The following is a 22,405-nucleotide window of genomic DNA, read 5'->3' as shown; positions in this document are numbered from 1 at the left end:
TGCCTTCTTCCATCAGGAGTCAAATTACCCTTCAGCTTTTGTGCTCTAGATTCCAAACGGTCAGGTATTTGAACCCTCACCTACCTCTTTACTTGTCTTTTTCGGACTCACTGTAATAAAATCCATGATTAAAACTGTACTGGCTTATTAGGGTGCTGATAAATGCAGTCAGTTTGCTCTTTTTATGCATCATTGTTTCCGAATATCTCAGTATTGGCTTAGCATTAGTTATGCTACACATTCCTTTTACAGCTAAGTGCATAGTACCTAGGTCTTCCTGCTGTTATGCATATGTCCTACAGCATATAATAGAGAAAAAAAAAATGCTTTCCAACCAGGTAAAGACATTGGCAAACACAAGGTAAATTAAAATGTATCAGATTCATCTGATCAGATCAGATCACAAAAACATAAAGAGAGTGTAATGAGGAGGAAGCCAACCTTACTGCACTATATCTCGGGGCGGGGGAGCATATTTTTGAATTAATTTTTTATTGATACATGCCATAAATTCACCCTTTCAAAGTATACAGTTCAGTGGGTTTTAGTATACTCACACGGTTGTAACACCATCACCACTCTCTAATTCCACAATCCTCTGCATCTCGTGTGGAGCGTGCTTGCAGAATGTACACACTGCAATTCAGTTATGCTTAAAGAAAGGTGAAAAAAGCTTTCACATTCTTTAACTATCTTTCTTCATCCCTCTGATTAGGCAGGTGGGAAAACAGCCATAAGTTTGCCAACAGGGTTTGAATTTTTTCCAGTTTAATCTTTTTTCCATCATGCCACCGCTTCTTTAACTAGGAGCTTCGACCTTCACAGGTCTTATGCTCCCCTCTAAGATGGCACCTAAGTAGATAAAGGGTTTCTGTTGTGCTGTTTGGGGAGAAAAAGCCACAGATTCTCTCTATGTTCTTTGTATGTCTGCTGACATATGACTGGGCACCGCTGATTGTGGGGAGTGTTACCCTCACAGCGCCCCCAAAGCCAAAGGATCACAGGGGGACACTCGGAAAGTTCCAGAGGCCCCGTATACAGGCTGAGTGAGGGGAGCCTGGAGACAGCTGCCCTGTATGCTTCACTCCATGTGAGGTGGGAAGCAATGAGGGAGGCAGCAACTCTTTGAGATTTATCTATAGCCTCCTGCAGGCTGGGTCTAGGTGTGCGACCTAAAACTAGTAAATAAATGTTCTTCAAGCCGCTTCACACCCCTCACTTTCCCAATTGGCACTTCCTATTCAAAGTTGTTGGGGGTGGCACCCTTGGACGCACATTCTATCCCATTCATACTCTTTCTAATGCTCCTTCGGGCTCCTCTTGGTCACATTTTATAACTCAAGAAGTACTTGTAAAGCACACCTCCCTCCCTTCTAGGCGCGCCCAACCTTCCTCTCAGACTAGAGATGATATCCGCACCATAGAGGAGCCCCGGGATCTGAGTTGTCAAGGATTTGCTCTTAATATGGAACCCAGAGGAACACCCAGAGCTAGGATTACCAGATACCAAAATGACATTGGCTTAATTGTCCCAAGACACTGTTCCTGTTACATATGGTATTTAAACCTTAGGGACATCATGTTAGAGGCTGGTCAGAGCCAGGGTCTGGACCCAGGTGGACCTGGGTTATCAGCTTACTAACTGTGTCAACAATGGTTTTCTGGGAGATTTCACAGAAGAAGAAGACCGAGAACATTTGAAAATGATTACCATGACATACATAGGAGAGAAATATTAGTTGTCTAAGTAAAGAGAGCCTGGCTATACCCTTTTCAGTTTTATCTTTTTCAAAAAAAAAAAAAATTGGGAAATTGGGCAAAAGAAAAGAAAGTCACTTAAGGCAGGAACCGATGGAATTGATTGTGGAGTTTAGTTCTGGAGTTTTCTCCTCCTCTGCTGTCCTGAGGCTGCTTCTGAGGCTTCTCAGACCCCTTTCCTCTCCTATAGGTTATTTGAAGAAACATTGCAACTCTTCTGTACTAGACTTTGCTTCTCTGAAAACATCTTTTGAGGTCTCATTCTTGAAAGTAAAGAAAGAAGGAAAACAATCAAGGGTGTCGAAAAGGCTTCTATTTATTTGGGCAAGCAAAGTAAGGCTCTTAAGTTAACTAACTGGTTTTGGAATGCAAGCATGAGGTGTGGACATTGTTTTAGGGATACATTCCTCTGAAGGACCCTTGAACCAAACTCAGCCTACTTTGGAAGCTCAAGATCACTTTTGTTTGGGATTGTTGCCACCCATCTCTAAGTCCTCGGGACTTCCTTTCCCTTGCTCTTGTTTTTCTAAGCTCCCTAATTCCGAGATAAAACTCACTCCATGGAGAGGTTGCAAAGCTTTGGGTGGGTAAAGAAATGCAGCTTTGCGGATGTTGGGGTGGCTCAGTTGGTTAAGCATCCATCCGTCTTCAGTTCAGGTCATGATCCCAGGGTCCTGGGATGGAGCATGCGTAGGGCTCCTTGCTCAGCAGGGAGTCTGCTTCTCCCTCTGCCAGCTGCTCCCCCTGCTTGTGCTCTCTCTGACAAATAAATAAATAAAATCTTAAAAAAGAAGAAGAAGAAGAAGAAGAAGAAGAAGAAGAAGAAGAAGAAGCAGCCGATGGATCAAGTTTCACTTTTACCTAAGACCTTTGATAACCTGGCACAGGTTCACATCAGGGCTTGCTTTCCTCATCTGGGTAATGCCAGGGACAAAGTAAGTAATTACATGTTCTTCTCTTTTTTCCCTACCCGCATAGATATTTCTAGTAACTCCAGAATGGCCACTTGATATTGCAAGGTCAGGCAAAAAGTCGATAACAGGAGAAAGATTTCAGAGCTCCCAATGAGTCTTTGGATGAGTAATTGGCTTGTTGCCGGGAAAACTCAATGCAAATTGAAACCATCAGTTTGGGAAGTGATGGTGAAATTCAATGCCAAAAAAAAAGTTTCTAGTTTCTTTTTGGTGGCTGCTGGAATAAAGAGAGAAAATTTACAAGTCATAAGAAGGGCCAAACATGATACCAACACAGTTTCTTTGTAGCATTTTGTAAAGGCTAGAAATTGAGGTTCTGAGAGGTTAAATTCTAGTAACTTTGTTTTTAAATTGTAAGATCTATAATTGTGTGGAATTGTCAACATACAGACTCAGCTTTCATAGAGGAGGTGGCATATGGTGGGATATATTACTTTTCAAGCTTAGGAAATCTATGACAAACAAAGTATTACCCAAAATGTATGTAATATACGAACTCAGGCACCTCTCTCACTGCACAGCTTCCCACCCCCCACTTCAGTTACAGAGTAATGCATACATTCACATTCAGGTCATCCTGCAATACCAATGTATACAACAGAGTAGCAAGTGCCCGCCCAGAAGTGAGGAGAGAGGGTGGGGGGTTAGGGAGGAGGTGGAAGAAAACCTCCCTTTAGGTGGTCCAAGTGGCCCGGGTGCCACCCTGAGGGTGGGATGGGAGATGTGCTTCTACTGTTCCCTCTTTGGGGTGGGATGGGGTTATATGCGTGCTTCTCAACAATGGGAGTGTTTCTCTTGCAATGTTGGAGGGAAAACTAGTATTTAGACCTCGTTTATTTACGTGTTTAACAAACATGTATATAGCTCTTACTCTGTGCTGTTTAAAGCGTACTTTTAAGCACTTTACAAATATCAGCTAATTTAATTCATTTAATCATCATAACAATGCAACAAACCAGATAAAGTCATCTCCATTGTTCGGAAGGGTATCGAGAGAGGGAGAGGTTTGGCAATTTGCGAAGGATCATACAGTTAATGATTGATGGACCCAGGATTTGAGGTCTATAGTCCTTACTCCAAAATACGTTGTAAATTGTAGTGTCTTCCTTAGCAGTTTTTAAGAGAAAATTTCTGTATAGGATCTTGTGGCTTATAAGTGGACTTTAGAACCTAACCACCAGAGTGGTGAGAATCCTTTCTTTTTCTGTGGCTATGTGGATTGTTTTCATGTGGATATGTGTGTGTAACTATGTATGTGTGCATTTTTCCAATAAATAATGATTAGTGGTCAAGAATGCCCGAATTATACAAATCTCTTTTTAATTCACCCTGGTCTCAGAATAGAATATGTCAGTTTGACCCAATTTAATGAACTCTCCCATATTTATGAACGTTTAGATTGTCTCTCTGTGTAATACAAATAACATTCATGTGAACATCCTTGTGCCCTATTCAAGTGTATCTCAAGAACAAAACCTTTAAAACTCCTTACCATAAAACAAATAAACTAAACCTGACAATCGCATGAAGTGATGAATGTGTTGGCTAACTTTATTGTGGCCAGCACTTCAAAGTACACAGTTTATGAAATCATTATGTCGTGTACCTTAAACTTACACAAAGTCACGTGTCAGTTTTATCTCCATAAAGCTGGAGGGGGGGAAAAAAGAACTAATCAATCCCCAGAAGTAGAATTCTGAGTGGACCATTCCTTCTTTGTTGAGCACATGGGTAGTTGTAAGGCATTATTGGATCTGACCACAGGCCGTGGGGGTGATGAATGAAGACTCATACTTAGTCTTTTCTCCAAAATCTTTTTTTTTTTTTTATTAAGAATTTTGGTATTCTAAGGCCCTTCTGTGAGGATAAGCCACCCAGTGGATATTTGTTCCAGTGACCAACAGACATTTTTGGAAAGAAGAGTTACCCATCTCCCATTTCCTGGATGTGTGGGTGGATGTCCCTTTGTGAGCGAATTGTTGCCCAGCTGTTTGTGTCTCTTCAGACGTGTAGTGGGGCTCATGAAATGAATATCCCAGGGCTGTATTTGCATGTCAAACCCCCTGTTATTATCGTTATTAAATGAAGATCTCCACATAGGAAATGTGCCTTCATTTACTGCTAAAAAAATTGAAGATAGTGCCATAGGACTTGAAGATATTTACATCTGAAGGGCTTGATGTAAAGCCTGTCATAAGAAACCTTAAGCATTTGTGCCGGGGCCTTGCCCTCCTCTGACAAGCTCAGGGCCACTTCCTCTTCCCTTCGTGAAAGCAGCGTCACCCACCCTGCACTCTAGCTGTTCCTGACGGGAAATCTATTCTAGCAAATCTGGTGCCCACCATGTTACCCCATCTCCGTTCCCTTCTTTTCCTGGGCTCAGTTTTTCTCTTTTCATTTTTTAAAAACTCATTATTGTCCTTTTTTGGTGAAAGCATTTCAAGTCCTTTTGAGAAAGAAGCAAGCCACAAAAAGAATCCCTTCATTGAGCATTGTTAGGACACAGATAAAGCACAAGTTTCAAAATAGCCATCATAGGGGCGCCTGTGTGGCTCAGTGGGTTAAAGCCTCTGCCTTCGGCTCAGGTCATGATCCCAGGGTCCTGGGATCGAGCCCCATATCGGGCTCACTGCTCAGCAGGGAGCCTGCTTCCTCCTCTCTCTCTGCCTGCTTCTCTGTGATCTCCGTCTGTCAAATAAATAAATAAAAATCTTAAAAAAAAAAATAGCCATCATATGGCAAAATGGAGGATGGAGCATGGACTTGGAGCTAAAGCTGTGTGTGAGTCCCAGAGCCGGCATTCCCCAGTGCTGTGGCTTGTGAACTTGCTCATATGACCTCTGTAGGCCTCAGAGTGCTCCTCTGTAGAGTGGGGTTAGTAATACCTGAGTCAGAGGGTTTCTTCAAGCCATAAATGAAATGCTTAGAAAATGATTAATATCTAATTAAAAAATACTAAGTGGCGAGTCATTGCAGCTCATATCATTTGCAAAGGTGTAACCACTTTCTTGGTTTTTGTTGGGGGTGCATTTTCTTTCTGGTACCCTCCCAGAGTAGAAGGCATTGGTAAACCTGGTCTGAGTTCATCCCTGTGTCACAGCAAGGAGCTCTGTGAGCTTTCTTGCTGTATTGTGAGCAACTGTAGGGCCCCAACCCAGAGCTCCCTGCTGGGTGGGCAGTCAGCAGAGGGTGGCGCGGCCTGAGCGACCAAGGACGGTTTCTCCATGTGGAGTTCTCCACGTGGAGCAGCGTTGTAATTATTTCCATCTATGGCCCGTGCATTTGTTCTCAGAGATCCATGGTGGTGGGGAAGGGGAAATATGAAATAAGCATAAAGAAATGATAATCCATGGACTATCTCCACCCCTCACACATCTACCTGCTTTCTATTTTCTATCCTTCGTCTTCTTCCCAGGGCCCCTGCCCTTGGACAGTCACCACTGTCTCTCTGTCTAGTTCTCTCAGAGGTCTGGGTTACAGATGTCCCCTTCCAGCTCTCTTCTCCCCTCTTGCTCTTACAGAGTTCCTCTGGGAAGGAGTGATCTCATTGTATCATTTCCCTGGGTGACAAACGTTCCACGGCTTCCTACTGAAATAAAGTCTGCACTCCTTGGCATGATCTAGAAATAATACCCCTCAGAGTAGTTTTCTTACCTCATCCCCTGTGTCCCTGTGTGCCTGTGTGTGTACGTGCGCGCGCACGCACACACACACACACTACAGGGTTTTCTAACATTTTGAACAATTTTATGAAAAAAAGTAGTATAATATAGTATTTCTTTATTTTTTTCCCACTCCAACTTTTTATTTTGAAAATAACAAAGCCAGCGGCTTTGTGGGGGGGGGGGGATGAAAGAACATCCTCACCTAGATTCACTGATTTTTTAAATGTTATGCCACTTTTGTCTCCCCACTCCCTTCTCTTTTTCATCTTTGGCCAAAGTTGTAACTTGCAGACACCATGAGACTCTATCCCTGCACACGACTGTAGGCATCTCCTAAAATACGGACATTCTTCTGCATAACCACAGTGCTCTCATCATATCACCTGTGAAACCCAACAATTCCCTAACACCATGTTCAAATATATTCAGATGTCCCCAATTATCCCAACCTGTGTCCTCCTCTACCCCCACCCACTCCCATCCAGGATTCATTCAAGGTTCACCCATTGTGTTTCTTTAATCTCTTAATTTTGAATAGTTCTGCCCTAACCCCCAACCCCCTTTTCAAAGTATCCAGACTAGTTACACATTATGGATTTGTCTGATGATTTGGTTCCTCTGACCTCTGTGTTTCCTATAAACTAGAAGTTAGTTCTAGAGGTTTCTGTGTCTTTTAAAACAACTGAGGTGGGTTTCACCGCCTTTCCTTTTTCTTGTCCACATTTTGCAAGGGGGGGCTCAGGATGAGCTTGTGGGAAGGCGGAGGGCAGCAGCCAGAGCGGGTCCATCCCTTCATTCCTGCCCCGCATGTCCCCTGAGCACCTGCTCTCCGCAGGCGCTATGCAGTTGCTGCGAATACTGCCCAGAAGAAACAGGCTGGGGGGGGGTCTCCCCGTCTGCCTCAATTCTGGTAGGGACTGACTAGGCATTAACAAAAATGTTATGGGATGTCGGTCACAATTAGAAAAAGAAGAGTGAGAAGCCTGTGGCATGGGCAGAGGGGTGATCTTTTCAGTAGGATCGTTAGTGAAGACCAGTCTGGGCAAATAACATTGTATCTAGATGAGGGTGGGAGAGAGGAACAGAGATGCAGAGAGAGAGAGACACTAAGAGGGAAAGAGGGAGAGAGAGACAGGAAAAGACAGAGACACAGAGAGAGACAGACAGAGAGATGGAGACAAACAAAGAGAGACACAGAGTGTGCTCTGGAGTGGGGCAGCTGGCCAGGCGACAAGAGAGTGAGCCCCCAGAGTGGGGGTGCATCAGTGTGAGGGGGAGGCAGGGTACTGTGAAGAGCAAAGGGCAATGGCAGTCAGGTGGACCCTCCGGGGCCTCCTCTTGGAGCCGGCTGTGCGCTCAGCAGCGAGTTCCATTTTCCCTTCTTGAACAGCACCATCTTACTGAATGACCAGTGAAACAGCTCTTTGGGGAGTGGGTGGGGGTTGAGACTAGTGAAAAAGAGCTTGTCTAGTTACAGATCAGCTCTAAAACCCATCTTGCTTATTTACAGATCAACTTAAAACCCTTCTGCATTGCAGAAACTTTAGCCTATTAAAAAAAAAAAAAGGCTGTTTTGAATCAAAAAAGTACTTGCTTCCCCTTTATTTTGGGAACTGCAGCTTGCTAGTTTCGGAAAGAGGTGTGACTGTCCTTCCGAGGCTTCGCATCTCCGTGATGAGATAATAAACAAGTTGAAGGCTGCAGGCCCGCTGGAAGCCTGCAGGACAAGGTGCAGAATCCGGCTGTGGCCTGTGGTTGACAGTTTGACAGTTTGGAGATCTTGAGGTTTCCTAGAACAATTCCTCCTCCGGGAGTTATTTCCTGATTCCCACCACTGCCTCCCCAAACTCCGAATCATCTCTCTCTCCTCTAAAGTTCCAAGCAGTGGTCCCCCAGTGGCAGTGCTTCAGAATTCCACAGATTATGCCCCTCCCAGGGGGAGGGGACATGATTGGGCCCCGAGGAATTAACTGGAATGCATCCAGGAAATCTGTTCTGTTGAGTTTGGTGATCCTGGTGTTCCTTCACCTTTTAGAACCACTGCATTGCAAGATCTAATGGAGCTCAAACAGATTTTTTGTTTTTAATGTATAGATTTAACTATGCGACTATGCTGTAAGGCAAGATTCATAACCTGATTTTAGTTTTTAAATTCATCTCTTTGGTCCCCAGAGTGCTTGGTGCAGTGCTGTATACATCCTAGTATTAACCGGAGAAACAAATAAAGGAGTTTAACATTCGAAAGCACGGTTATGTTATTCTGCCCTGGTCAGGCGCCAGCCTCTGCTGTCCATGGTTCTTCCTCTGGGGTATCAGGCACAGTCACGGTGTGCTGATGCTTTCTTTTGTGCCTGTAGCTCCACCATCTCCCCTGGTTTCCACAGTCACATACCTTACTGGGAAGCCCACGGGAGCTGATCAGCTGAATGTTCCTCCAGGCATCATCTCTCCCACATTGGCATCTCCTCGTTTATTTCCAGTCTTGGTGGAGGGCCACTACCATTTTCCTAGGCCCCAAGCCACATTCATTTGGAGGCAGGTTCTGCGCCATCTAGCTCTTAACCAAGCTTGCCTTTGATGCCTCAGCCCCCTCACTTGATCTTGTCCATTGTGTCCTCGTGAAATGACAAAGTAAGAAAAACAGCTCCCCAGCATGGCACCCAAGGTGTGCTTCTGTTTCCATCTCAGCTCCTGGCCTTCCCTACCTGCTCCTGGCCTAAAGGATTTCTCATCATAGACCTAGTTCCCTGAAGGGATCAGTTTGAACCTGTTCTCCAAAGGAGTGAGATGAACCACTTCCCCAATGGGCCAGTGATGAACTAGTTCCCTGAAACAGCCTTGTTATCTCTGGATCAGTATTTTGCATATGAAGTTCCTTCTTCCTGGAATCCCTTTTCTGCCTCTGCCACGTGACTGTGACTGACATCCCTCCCATTGTGACCTACAGAGATTTTCTTGGGGACGTTTCCCCTCACTACCTCTTTTTCCACTTGCCTGAGTTAGGTATTCTTTCCTAGGTCCTGTGCATGCTCTTTCATTGGCTCTACTATAATTTTAATTCTTGAATCTCTGTCAGGAGAATAGGAGCATCTTTAGGGCGTGAATGACGTCTTCTGACATAAGATTGGTGCTCAATTAATAGTTGTTGAATGAATGAATGAACAAGCAAATGGGTATGTGAACTGTATTCACATTTGAGTTTGTTAAGCTATCTATAATAAACAATAAAAATGTATTGTTTTTATTCTTCATGAATGGAGATATTTTGGTCGCCTGAAGCCATTTCTAAAATGGTAAAACAATGTCATTGCCTTTATATTCCCACAGGAAATATGGGATGTATAAAATCAAAAAGGAAAGACAATCTGAATGACGATGGAATAGATTTGAAGACTCAACCAGTACGTAATACTGACCGAACTATTTATGTGAGAGATCCAACGTCCAATAAACAGCAAAGGCCAGTAAGTAGATAGTCTCAGGGGAGAATTCCCACAGCAGGATCAACGCATGGCTGCTTAATTTAAACACCAAATCTGTAACATGTGCATGCAAAAAAATCACATCCATTACTTGGGCCTCAAATAATTTTTGATTTGCTTTATAACTTAATCTCTTAAAGAGTTTGTAAACATTTTAGAGATTTTACCAGACCACTTATTGTACAATTAATGGCCTTTGATCACCTTCTCATGTGTAAAGAAAATAATCTTTCGTATCACTGGTGCAAAGACCCAGTTTATATATATATATATATATATAAAGATAAATTGATCTGTCTATTTGAACTTCTGTGACTTAGGATAGGTAGTGAGATAAATATAAAGATATTTTATAAATAAAGATAAATTGATCTGTCTATCTGAACTTCTGTGACTTAGAATAGGTAGTGAGATTAGCACAGTGGTCTGGAGGCAAAGGAAATTTTGGATTTGAGTCAGAAGCTAAAATAAATGCTGATATGCCCCTTGTAGTGTATCATATTTTATCCCATATCTTGTCATTCTTCAGTTAACTCCAAACAGTAGATTCTGAAGTTGTCATGACTTATTATAGAGAATTAAACGATTAAAAAAGTACACAGCTAATTCTGCCCCCTAACCTTGGACAAATATCTGTACCAAAAATTTCATATGAGTGATGTGCTATTCGATGCAGTTGGGAACTGCTTGGTGAAGGAAGACCTAATAGTCTATCTAATTTCATGGAGAAGAGGACCAGAGCTTTGGATAGTTGCTACGTTAAATGCACTTTACTTCTTATCTTTTATCCTTCCCATCATCATATATACATATATCTGTATATATGGTGATGTGTGTATATATATATATACACACACACACACACACACACACACACACACACACACACAGTCCCAATGCCTTTATTAAGACTTTTCATAGTATCCTGTAGGTTTGATGTATGTCAAAGTCTCATGCCGTTGCTGAAATTGAGAAGTTACTATTGGCATTCTCAAACAGTGGAGATGAAGAGTGAATATGTTATTGCTGTTAATTATTGCCACATGATGTTTCTAGATAGATAAATTAATGTTATATAGAAAGAAACTCAAAAGGTATAAGACTATTGCTTTAATAATTTAGTGGTATACATATAAACATAGTATTTAATAACATTATATAAACCAGTATAAGTATAGGACTATATTACATAAAAATGCTTAATAGAAAAGAAAATGATTGAAAGAACTGGAGTCACAGATAGTTTCCTCATTATAGACTTGAAGAGCTCTCATGAAAAGATTCTGGCTTTTCCTGATATCATGTGCTAGGTATGTTACTTGCTTAGAACCCAAGTTCTCTTTTTGAAATGATCAACGAAGATGCCTTGATTCAGAAAAACAAAGGCAAATCATATAAACGTGCCGTTTTTCCTCCTCCTAAGAGTAAAGGAGGTTAAACATGGGGTTGGAAGGTGAAATAGTAAACAGGTTTGCAATATGGCAACTCCCTCCTGGATTCTGTCTGTTAGTCTGTGCCTTCTCTGGCTGCCCTTGTTTCCTGAGTCCGGGAGAGTTGCCTTATCCCATGGCCATAGATAACAGTCCCAGGTGTGGCCAGATGTGCCAAAATTGGACGCCCTGGCTCTGTGACAGAGGAACTCTGATGAGCTAGTGAGGTGGAATTGATGAAATTCAGCAACGCCCCGAGGAAAAGACATTTGAAGGAATGAGTTAAATGGCAGATGAGTTGGCCTATATGTGTTTTGGTCTTCTAGAAAGTCTATTAAAACATTTGTAAATTAAGGACTCTTTGATATTTGACAGTCAGCTTGCTGCTTTCAAAGTGATTTAATTAGTTTCTCATCTTCTGATTCTTTCCTCTAAATCATTTATAATTGATCATGCAATCCTAATTATGCAAATCCCCATGGTTAAAAAATCAGTCTAGGACTTCTTAAAGTAAGTATTCAAGGATAACACGGACCCCCGATTTTCTGATAGCAGGACAAAGAATAATGTTCCCTTGCCCACTGGCCCAGCCTCATAATTGGAGATTTTATGGGCTTTCACCCGAAATTTAAATAAAAAAAAAAATTCAAATTTCAGTGCAAACTGTTTTGGTTCCATTCCTTTGAGCCACTGAATCAAAGGGAAAAGTTGCATGATTTGTAGATATAGGCCTTGGACAGTACTTTCCTGAAAAAGGGCCCACCAGGTCTTATCATCCTCCCCATGGTCATGAGAGTAAAAGGAATTTGATTTGAAAGGTCATTGAGGTGGCCTTTTGTCCCACAGACCCTTCCTGCTAATCCACTTCAAAGCTGAAGTAACGGGATGCCATCTGTCCCATGACAGGAGCAGGGTCAGCTTTAGGAAGCCTGGATCCATTAGGATCTGTTCTCAGTGTCTAGTGACAGAGCCCTGACTCGTTTTCGAAACAAGTCTGGGAAACACGGAGATCAGCAGTTCTGGCCAAAGTCCTACCAAGCCAGCAGGGGCTCAAGCCATTTCCATCTTTTGCTCTGGGTTTCCATGCTGAGACTCCAGCCTTCACCTGTTCACTTCCTGCTACCACCGACAAATGACTGCTTTTTAGAAGGGAGAGCCGTTCCGCTGAGCTGTGTAGGATGGGACATAGCTCCGCAAAATGTTTTCTCAGTTCTTCTCTTCTTTCCAGCTTCCTAAATGAGCCATTCTAAACCTCATTTGCTATTGTGAGAAAAATGATACATCACACAACATGAATGTGAGTAAGAAAAGCTAAACGTCAAAATCCTTTTCCTAACCAATATTCTCTCCTAGGTTCCGGAATCTCAGCTTTTACCAGGACAGAGGTTTCAGACTAAAGGTATGTTTCCATAGCAACATGGTAGTTTCCCTTTCTTTACTGTTACAGATGCTATAAGGGAGTCAGCTTGGGTGTTTTTATTTATACTTTCATTGCCAAAAAAATACATGGAATATAAAATTTATCATTGTAACCATTTTTACATGTTCAGTTGAGTAGTTAAGTACATTCCCGTTACTGGACAGCCAGCACCCCCATCCGTCTCCAGAACTTCTTCATCTCCCCGAGCTGAAACTCTGTCCAAGTTTAACACGACCTCCCCGTCCCCCTACTCCCCTCAGCCCCTGCCAGCCACCATTCCATATCCCATCTCAATGCGTTTGGCCACTTTAGGTACCTCAAATAAGTGGCATTGTAAAGTGTTTGTCCTTTCGTGTCTGGTGTATTTCACTCCTCATAATGTCTTCAGGGTTCATCCATGTTGAATAATATCCTGTTGTGTGGACACACCATATTTGGCTTATCCTCATTTGTCACTGAACATTTGGACATTTGAACATTTGGACATTTGAACATTTCAAGAGCTAAAAGGAAACTTTTAGCTCTTGAAAATAATGCTGCTCTGAACATGGCTATATCATTTCTGAAACACAGGGCGGGAATTGATTATCGTTGTAGGTCTGTATGGCTGGGGATCACATAAACTGTATCCAGTGTGGATAATATGTTGCTTACTGTAGAGCATGTGGGCTGTGAGCCCCACTAGGCAGGAAACACACGTCATCATCCATCTTTTGTGCCAGGTAAAGACTCGTTAAAACGTTTCCGTTGATGGATTCTTGAAGGTCTTCCCTTTCGTCCTTCCTTATAGATCCGGAGGAGCAAGGAGACATCGTGATAGCCTTGTACCCCTATGATGGCATCCACCCAGACGACTTGTCTTTCAAGAAAGGAGAGAAGATGAAGGTCCTGGAGGAGTAAGTATGCCCACACACCCTGTGCCTGCTGGCCCTTTACTCGGACTCCTGAGTCCTGGCCCCTTCCTTCTGCTCCCAGCAGCATAGCAGCAACTAGCAGCTTCCCAGCCTCCTTGCTGCTAATAGCGCTTTGGGAGTGCAAGGAGTGGGGCCGTGGGAATCTTCTCTTATGTTCTCCAGTTTTCCCTTTGAATAGAGACACTGGTTTCTTTCTTTATCCATCTGTGCCAGCTTAAGAAGTTTGTGTCTGTGGGAATTTGCGTGTTATTTTAATGCTGTGTTTATCTAGTTATATTGCTCAAATTCAGACTGGGTTTATGGGTCTGACTTAGTTTGGTTTTTTAAGGGCACTGTGCTGAAGCAGCCATCATTTTGGAAAAGCCCCTACTCAGCAGTTGTAGTCCTTCTGCAAGACACTTAGACATCGTCATGTCTTTGGTCCACCCTTCCCCCTGCCTTACTGACTCACAGACCTGTGGCTCAGACCACAGGGACTTGGTACTGAGAACAAGGATTTCCCAAGTATTTCCCCCTAATCTTCCCTACGTTGTCACCCTGGCCCCATCCGCCAGGGTTGGAGGAGGGAGACCCTTAATAAGTACAAGGTACTAAGTGGTTAAGAGCAGTTGATGCTTACGGGTGAGTGTGAACTCCGGCCTAATCCTGGCCATGCCTCTTGATAGCTGTGTGACCTTGACAAGCCACTTCAGCTCTGTGCCTTCATTTTTTCACTTAGGAAATGGGAGCAGCTGCGGCCATGTCACGGGGTTGATGTGAGAATGTGGTGTGTGTGCATGTATGTGAACACAGCATAGACGTACAATAGGCAGCAGCTCTGTGTCCGTGTGGCTGTCCTTCACGTCTTGCAAACGAGAAGCCCGACTGTGTGTGGGAATTTGAACATCATAGTTGAGGCTCACGGGGACCCTTCCATTCCTGCCTCCTGCCTCAGCCCCAGCCTCCTCCTCGGCTCCATGCTGAGGGCAAGAACGTGGGGATGAGCCTACCTGCTTGGGATTATTTTTGGCTTTCCATTTCTTTTCTTTACAGCATCTCTATATTGAATTAGATGTTTTAACAAAGGAGTTTATAATATGAGAGCTATGCTTCGTTGTTCCCTTGAATCCCGTTTCTATAAGGATCCCACAGCATTTCTTAGAGATCCTGGGGGAAATTACAAACGTATTGCTTCTGCAAGATAGGAACCATTTTTACCAACTCTTGTGTGTGCAGCGCTGAGCGCAGGGACTCAGTTGTGAGGCTGTGTTCCTTTGCCTTAGTCTCTAAACATAGTTTCATTTCAGCAAAAGGAGTGAATTTTTCTGCTGGATTCTGGGGTTCCAGGGATCTTCCCATCTTCCCTCACCCCCAAAAAACAGACACCTTCAGACAATTGCTATTGCAGTTCTTGACTCATCGGATACACACACTTATTTCTTTAAAAACTTAAAAAAACAAAATAAAAAAAACCATAATCTACCCACAAGCCCAAGGACAAGAGTCCCATGCTTTACCAACAGAGCCAGCCAGGTGCCCCTGGATACAAAGGCTTTTTGATGTCTGTTTCTCTTCCAGGCACGGAGAATGGTGGAAAGCTAAATCCCTTTCAACAAAGAGAGAAGGGTTCATCCCCAGCAACTATGTCGCCAAAGTCAACACCCTGGAAACAGAAGAGTGAGTCCTTACCCGTTGCCATCTTGGATGGTTTTGCTTGGTGCCTGGGCTTTCTTATGCATTCATACCTTTTTCCTTCCCTGGAGCATAACATCCATGAAATGTAACAATGTCTTCTTAGGTGGTTTTTCAAGGACATAACCAGGAAGGATGCAGAAAGGCAGCTGCTGGCACCAGGGAACGGTCCTGGAGCTTTTCTTATCAGAGAAAGCGAAACCTTAAAAGGTAGGAAGTGGTTTAAGTCCCCCTCTAAATCACTATTTAGAAATTTGTTCTTAGAAACTAACATAATATATCTTTTTTAAGAAAAATATATATTATATTCTGGTAGTGAAAGCTTTAATGGCTTGATAACAAATAAACTCAATAGTTTTGCTATGAAAAGTACCATAGCAGACATAATTATGGCCATTTCTCATAATGCTTTAAGTTTGTTTGCTGAGCCTCTTACATTATGATTTAGAGTAAATCTTGAAATTTTAAGAGAAAGAAAATCAAAATGACTTTTCAATTCAGTGAAATAAAAAAAAAAACTAGCACAAAGAAAGAAAACGGCGTGTTGGTAAGCTTCATAGCAACAAAATGGTAGCTTCATTTGTCAAGTAGACTTCTTATAGGACTTAAATTATGCACTACATACATACTTAATTTACATTTTGCATATTTTATTGCAAATTGTGTACCATGGTGTTTATAAGGCAGATCTTACTTGTAAAATATAAGCATAATCTTTCCTTGTGCTTTCCCCCATAGGAAGCTACTCTCTTTCTGTCAGAGATTATGACCCTGTGCATGGTGATGTTATTAAGCACTACAAAATTAGAAGTCTGGACAATGGAGGGTATTACATTTCTCCACGAATCACTTTCCCTTGTATCAGTGACATGATTAAACATTACCAAAGTAAGTAAAAACTAAAGGTCAGACAAGACAAAACAGATTTATTATGAAATGCAGGGTTCAAATACTTTTTTATATTAAAATTCTTCTACCTTACATTTCTTTTGGATGAAGTTGGAGGATCGTATTCTGTAATTGATTCTAAATTAATCTATAATTACATATGCATGTGAAGTCAGAATGGATCTTAGTGAATAATTATCCCAGTTCTTCCCACCCAATCCGTGCTGTTTGACAGTTAATGTTCCAAAACTGAGAAGAGAAAAATGAATACTCTTTTCATGTAGTGCATATTTTTACAACACATCTTTAGATATTTGGAATCAGAATGCAGATTTGCAGATCTGTGTCTTTATATATATGTGTGTGTATATGTGTGTAAAAGTAATCCGTAGTCTGGGTGAAAGAAAACAGAAGTAACAATGACAGGAAAATATTTAGAAGTGGCAAGTCAATGGTCCTCTGTCTCCAGCGCCTCTCAGTTAGCCCTGTGAAGCCAAACCCATGGGTGGCCTTTAGGTTCATTCCCTGTGTGATTGAAGTCGGTTGTGGTGGGTAGCTGCTGGTACTATTTACTTCTGCCACCCACTCTGAAGGGATACACATTGTAGGTTTGCAAACAGTACTAATGGATAAAATCAAGTATGTTCAGAATTGTCTTTCAGGTAAGAATTTCCAAAATCACGATTATACGAAAGATACCCCCATAGAATTTTAGGTTCACAGACTACATTGAGCTGGAAATGATCCCACTAGTAGCCAAAATTTCTTCATAGATACTGGTAAATTACAAAGTAGGATATTTTGTAACCTTTTTTTCCCCCCTCTTTCACATTAGAGCAGTCGGATGGCTTATGCAGAAGATTGGAAAAGGCATGCATTAGCCCCAAACCACAAAAGCCATGGGACAAAGATGCCTGGGAGATCCCACGGGATTCCATCAAGTTGGTGAAAAGGCTTGGTGCCGGGCAATTCGGGGAAGTCTGGATGGGTGAGTGTGGGGTTCTGGAGGAGGCAACCAAAGAAATAAGGGCTCACGCCAATGTCCATCCATGTTCTCAGCCAAACATTAAACCATGTCAGAAGCATCACTTCTTTTGTTTTGCTCTGCCCACGTGGCACCGAGGGCTGCAAAATGGTTTGATCAGACTCTTCCTTGTAACTCTCCTCTTTAAAAAAATTTTTTTAAATAACTTTTTAAAATTTTTAGTGAATTACAGTTGACACACAATGTAATATTCATTTCAGATGTATAACAGTGATTTGACAATTCTGTATGTTGTGCTTTGCTCACCCCGAGAAGTATAGTAGTCATCTGTCACCATATGACATTATTACAGTATTATTGACTCTGTTTTCCGTGCTGTACTTTTCATCCCCGGAACTTAATTGTTTTATAACTGGATGTTCATACCTCTTTCTCCCTGTCTCCTGCTTCACTTCTCCCTGCCTACCCCCTGCCATAGTAGCTCTTTTAGAATGAACGTTTATAAGGAAGAGGACAGTGTTCTGTCTACTTGTTCATGAATCTCTCATCACCAGATTCTCGGTACACATATTTTAAGGGCAGGAAATTGGTTTCCATCTCAGGGAAAATTATATTCGGGGTGAGGAATTTACTATTATGCCTTACTAGTGGGCATAATAGGAAGCATCACATTTATTGCACTTTCTCACCAAGAAAGCTTCTAAAGATGCTCCAGGTGCCACCATTAATGAATCATTCCTTACGTTAAGTCCTGCCTTCTCAGGCTGACAAGAGGTAACGAAGAAATTAGAGCAGTGACTTCTCCAGGGGATTTTTTTCCCCCCGGGCCTTTTCTAAAGTTTTTATAGTGAATGTGAATTTTCTTTTTCTTTTGTGATAGAATTTTTAAAACCTTTTTTAAAAAAGTCATGCTCTCCTGGAGGTTCTAACCGAAAACGCCGTTGCTCTTGTGAAGGATAACCTGTGGGGTCGTACACATCTTACTGGATCACCTTTTCTGTGCCAGCTTTGAGTGAAAAGCAGCTGTGATTTCCAGAGAGATGAAGGGGTAGCAGCTTTCAACCCTGTGCAGTCCCAGCCGAGCAGAAGCTAGAGACTCAGCCTGCTGCGACCATCTAGGCACCTCCATCCAGGGGTCTGTCGAGGGAGAGGTTTCTCCTCTAACATGTTTGCCTCTGGGATTGGCGTATTGCCTCCTTTGTCCTGTTGCTGTTGCTTTAGCTGAAGCATCTTTTAAATACAGCAGATACTGACCCAGAGGAGAATGAGTTCTCGCCGCACTGCCGGCCTGTGAACTTGCTATGGAATTCAGGTAAATGATTATTACACAACTGGACAGTCTTCATTTTGCTTGGCATGTTCCAATGACAGTCAGTAGTCAGTAGCCCCCGTCAGGCATGCCATTTCCATTCTAGTCAGCAGATCCATCTGTGTGAGTGTGCGCTCTGGACGCGGCCGCTTCTCGTTCACACTCTGTGGCCCAGGTCATCGAATCAAACTCCCCCTTTACCTGCCTGCCCTTTTGCTTTTTATTGAGGTAACATTGGTGTCACATAAAATCAGTAATTTTAAAGTAAACAATTCAGTGACATTTACTACATTCACATTGTTGTGTAACCACCACCTCCATCTAGTTCCAGAATACGTTCATCTCTCCAAAAGGAAGCACTGTACCCGTGAAGCAGTTATTCCCCATTTTCCCTCCCCCGCTCCCCCCCAGACCCTGGCAACCACCGTTCTACTTTCTGTCTCAAGGAACTTGCCTAGTCTAGGTCCCTCTTGTAAGTGGAATCATACTTCATTTGCCCTTCTTGTGACTGGCTTATGTCACTTAACAGAATATCCTTGAGGCCCATCCATGTTATAGCATATGTCAGAATTTCATCCTTTTTTATGGCTGAATAATGTCCTACCATGGCTACACCACACTTTATTTATTTATCTGCCGTTGGATATTTGGGTTGTTTCTACCTTTTGGCTATTGTGAATAGTGCTGCTGCAAATATTCATGTACAAGTTGTGTAGACAAATGGTTTTATTTCTCTTGGGTATGTATGTTCTTGTAGCAGTGAAATTGCTGAGGCATACAGTAATTCTATCATTAAATTTTTGAGGGACCATCAAGCTGTTATCTGCTCATTAAAAAAAAAAAGCCACCTTCTTTATTCTTCTGAGGTATTTGTATTTATTTCTTAATATGGTTTTTTTGTGTGCAAATCCACAGGGGAGGGATTGGAATTGTGTAATAAACATTGCAGACCCTTCACCTGAATTCACCAGTTAGTAGATTGCTCTATTTGGTTTTTCTCTTTTCTACATACACACACATACACACACGTGTTTTATTTTTCTTGTTGTTGTTGAACCACTTGAGAGTGAGTTGCAGATGTGATGACTTTTCACCCCTAAATACTGAAATATGTGTCTCCTAAGAGCAGGACCATTATCTTAGACGATGCATTGGCCACGTTTAGCAATCTAACATGGATACATACTATTACCAATACAGAGTCTAGAATTCCTTTAGTTGTCCCAGTAATGCCCTTGAGCTCCTAGGATCATGTATTTGCAACCAGTTGACATGTCTTCACTATCCTCTAATCTGGAACAGTCCCTTGGTCCTTCTTCATCCTTTATGACACTGACATTTTGCATAAGATGGGTCAGTTGCTCTGTAGACTGTTCCTCGTTTGGATTTCTCCATGGTTTGGCTCAAGCGATGCCTTTGTGTATGAATAGTATCTAAGTAGTAAGTGATGCTCTGTCCTCAGGGCATCTACCAGAAGGCACGAAATATTAGTTGGTCCCATTATTGCTCACGGTCTGTTTGGTTTTAAGGAGGTCTGCCAGATTTCTCCATTGTATATATTACTTTTTAGTTCCTTTTCATGATTAATTAATAGTCTGTGGGGAGATCGTTTAAGATCATATAAATACCCTCTGCTCCAAAAGAAATTTCATCAGATGGTTTCAGCATTATCTGCTCATGTTGAGTTCTCTTTCTTCTTAGAAGCTATCACTTCTCTAAGGAGGAGCTGCCCCTGTGTTTCTTCGTTCTCCCCCAAAGCATGTCTTCTCCAGCCCACTGACTCACTGAGGGAACTAGATACCTGCCTTCTCCATCTGGCCATCTGAGTGCTCTTTCCTCCCTGTATTTACCAGGGAGGAAAGGGAGTGGGAGGAGGTAATGAAGTGGGGGACGAGGAAGAAGGACAGGAGGAGAAGAGGAAGGAATATCCAAGCTGTACAGTGTTCACTGGCCCCCTTCTAGGTACATATTCATTGATTATCTCTCATAGTCACCACAGTAACACTGTGAGATAGGAATTATTGTCATCATTTGATAAGCAAGGACTAGAGTCAGACAAGTGTCTTGCCCAAAGTCATTCAAGGCAGTGAAAAAGCCAGCTGCTTTGGCATCCCGGAGACCCGGACTCTCTTGCTTGCTAATAAGCTATTTACACAAGTTAATTTGACCTCATCCGTTTCCTCATCAGTAAAATGGGTAAGCAGCCATCTTCCCAGTTGCTGAAAAGAGAATGAGATTATATAGCTGTTGTGTTTCTTATATGATATGGTTCTGTGCACTCTAGTTTTATTTTCTTTATTTTACTGTATTTGGCCATAGTCACTGGAAGCTATATTTCAGTGGATTTTTCCTAATTTCAGTCATGAGTTCAAACTATAAATAATCCAGTTAGACCTTCCTGTGAATATTTGCCAGCAAAGGAATTGCATACCCATCATGAAGAGAAAAGTAGAGGAAGTTTAAGGGAGTGTATTCATCTGCTATAAAATAGTAACCCTGCATATGAAATGATGGTTTGGAGTTTTGTTCCAACCTCCTCGTGTTCAGCTGTGAAGCTAGGATAAAGGCATCAAACTACATGCTATTTGCACTGGAGAGGTAAGGATAAGAACTGCTAGTCTGAGAAGTTATTGCTTTGAGGGGAAGAGATTATGCTAGTCCTTTTGTGTTTTCTTAAAATTTTCTTCTCTTTTAAATATTAAAGATCTTATTATTTATTTATTTCTCAGAGAGAGAGAGAGAGAGCACAAGCAGAGGGAGTGGCGGGCAGAGGGAGAAGCAGACTCCCTGCTGAGCAAGGACCCCCCACCCCCACCCCACCCCCGGACTCAGGACTCAGTGCCAGGACCCTGGGATCATTACCTGAGCCGAAGGCAGATGCTTAACCCACTGAGCCACCCAGGCATCCCTTCTTAAAATTTTCTTGAGCACTACTAGCAAGTACAAAGGTAACCTCTTTGCCACCTTTGCCATGGTGGTGGTCACAGGTGCCATTTGCCAGCCCAACTCAGCCAGAGAAACTGATGAGGGGGTGAGCTAGCATAGCATGGGGGTGGGGGAGGGCACAAGCCTGAGTCACCGGCTCACAGTACATTTCTGTCCTGAGTGGCCCAAGCATCATCACCTGCAGATCAAGCTCATTGGTCCTTCTGAGATTAGGAAAACTTGATGTCCAATTCCAGATATACTAGATACTCCTGCCCGTTTCTCACCTTTTCCTGTTCCTGTGCTTCCACTGGCCACCTGCCAAATCTTCACACTGATTTTAGAGAACATTTTTTAGCATGTGCCCAGGTGGTGGGAGAAACTGAGCTTTAGAGGAGAGGAGAAATGTGGCATTGGAAAATACGTAATTGTTCTCTCCAGAGTGTTACTTGGATTTAAACTGTTTGAAAGAGGTAAATATCTGGTGAAAATTCATCGTTTGAATAGATTACTAATAATTGTGTCTGTGTGTGTGTGTATGTGTGTGTGTGTGTGGTAAAATGCATATAATATAAAAATTTCCATCTCAGTCATTTTTAAGTGTATAATTTCAGTACTGTTATGGACATTCCCATTAGACAGCCAACTTCCAAAGCTCTTTTTATCTTGCAAAATTGAGCTTCTTTGCTCTTTAAACAACAATTCCCCTTAATGCTCTTCACAGACCCTGTCAACCACCATTCTACTTTCTGTCTTTATAATATGACCAGCCTCAGTACCTCAAATAAGCAGAATCATAAAACATGTGTTTCGTGTGACTGGCTTCTTTCACTTAGCACGTCCTCCACGTTCATCCATGTTGTAGCCTGTGACAGAATTTCTTTCCATTCTAAAGCTGACTTACATTCCATTGTATGTGTATACCATATTTTGTTGATCCGTTCATCCACTGGTAGACACTGGGTTGATTCCACCTTTTTGGCT

General features: G+C 42.3%; 1 protein-coding gene across 2 annotated transcripts in view; it reads left to right on the top strand.

The window, feature by feature from the left end:
* LYN (LYN proto-oncogene, Src family tyrosine kinase) overlaps positions 1–22,405 on the top strand; it is a 118,788-nt gene that overhangs the window by 45,477 nt on the left and 50,906 nt on the right. The window contains exons 2-8 of one of the 2 annotated variants that reach the window (XM_080800660.1): positions 9,725–9,861; positions 12,663–12,708; positions 13,520–13,625; positions 15,201–15,299; positions 15,421–15,524; positions 16,053–16,202; positions 17,038–17,190. In XM_080800660.1, coding sequence (XP_080656786.1) covers positions 9,730–9,861; positions 12,663–12,708; positions 13,520–13,625; positions 15,201–15,299; positions 15,421–15,524; positions 16,053–16,202; positions 17,038–17,190 — 790 coding nt within the window. In that variant the 5' untranslated portion in view covers positions 9,725–9,729. The remainder of the gene's footprint in view (positions 1–9,724; positions 9,862–12,662; positions 12,709–13,519; positions 13,626–15,200; positions 15,300–15,420; positions 15,525–16,052; positions 16,203–17,037; positions 17,191–22,405) is intronic. The other variant, XM_080800659.1, reaches the window with a different exon arrangement.

The sequence above is a fragment of the Martes martes genome (assembly GCF_963455335.1).
Source record: "Martes martes genome assembly, chromosome: 4".
NCBI lineage: Eukaryota > Metazoa > Chordata > Mammalia > Carnivora > Mustelidae > Martes > Martes martes.
The sequence above is the reverse complement of the archived record's forward strand: the minus strand, read 5'-3'. Positions and strand labels throughout refer to the sequence as shown.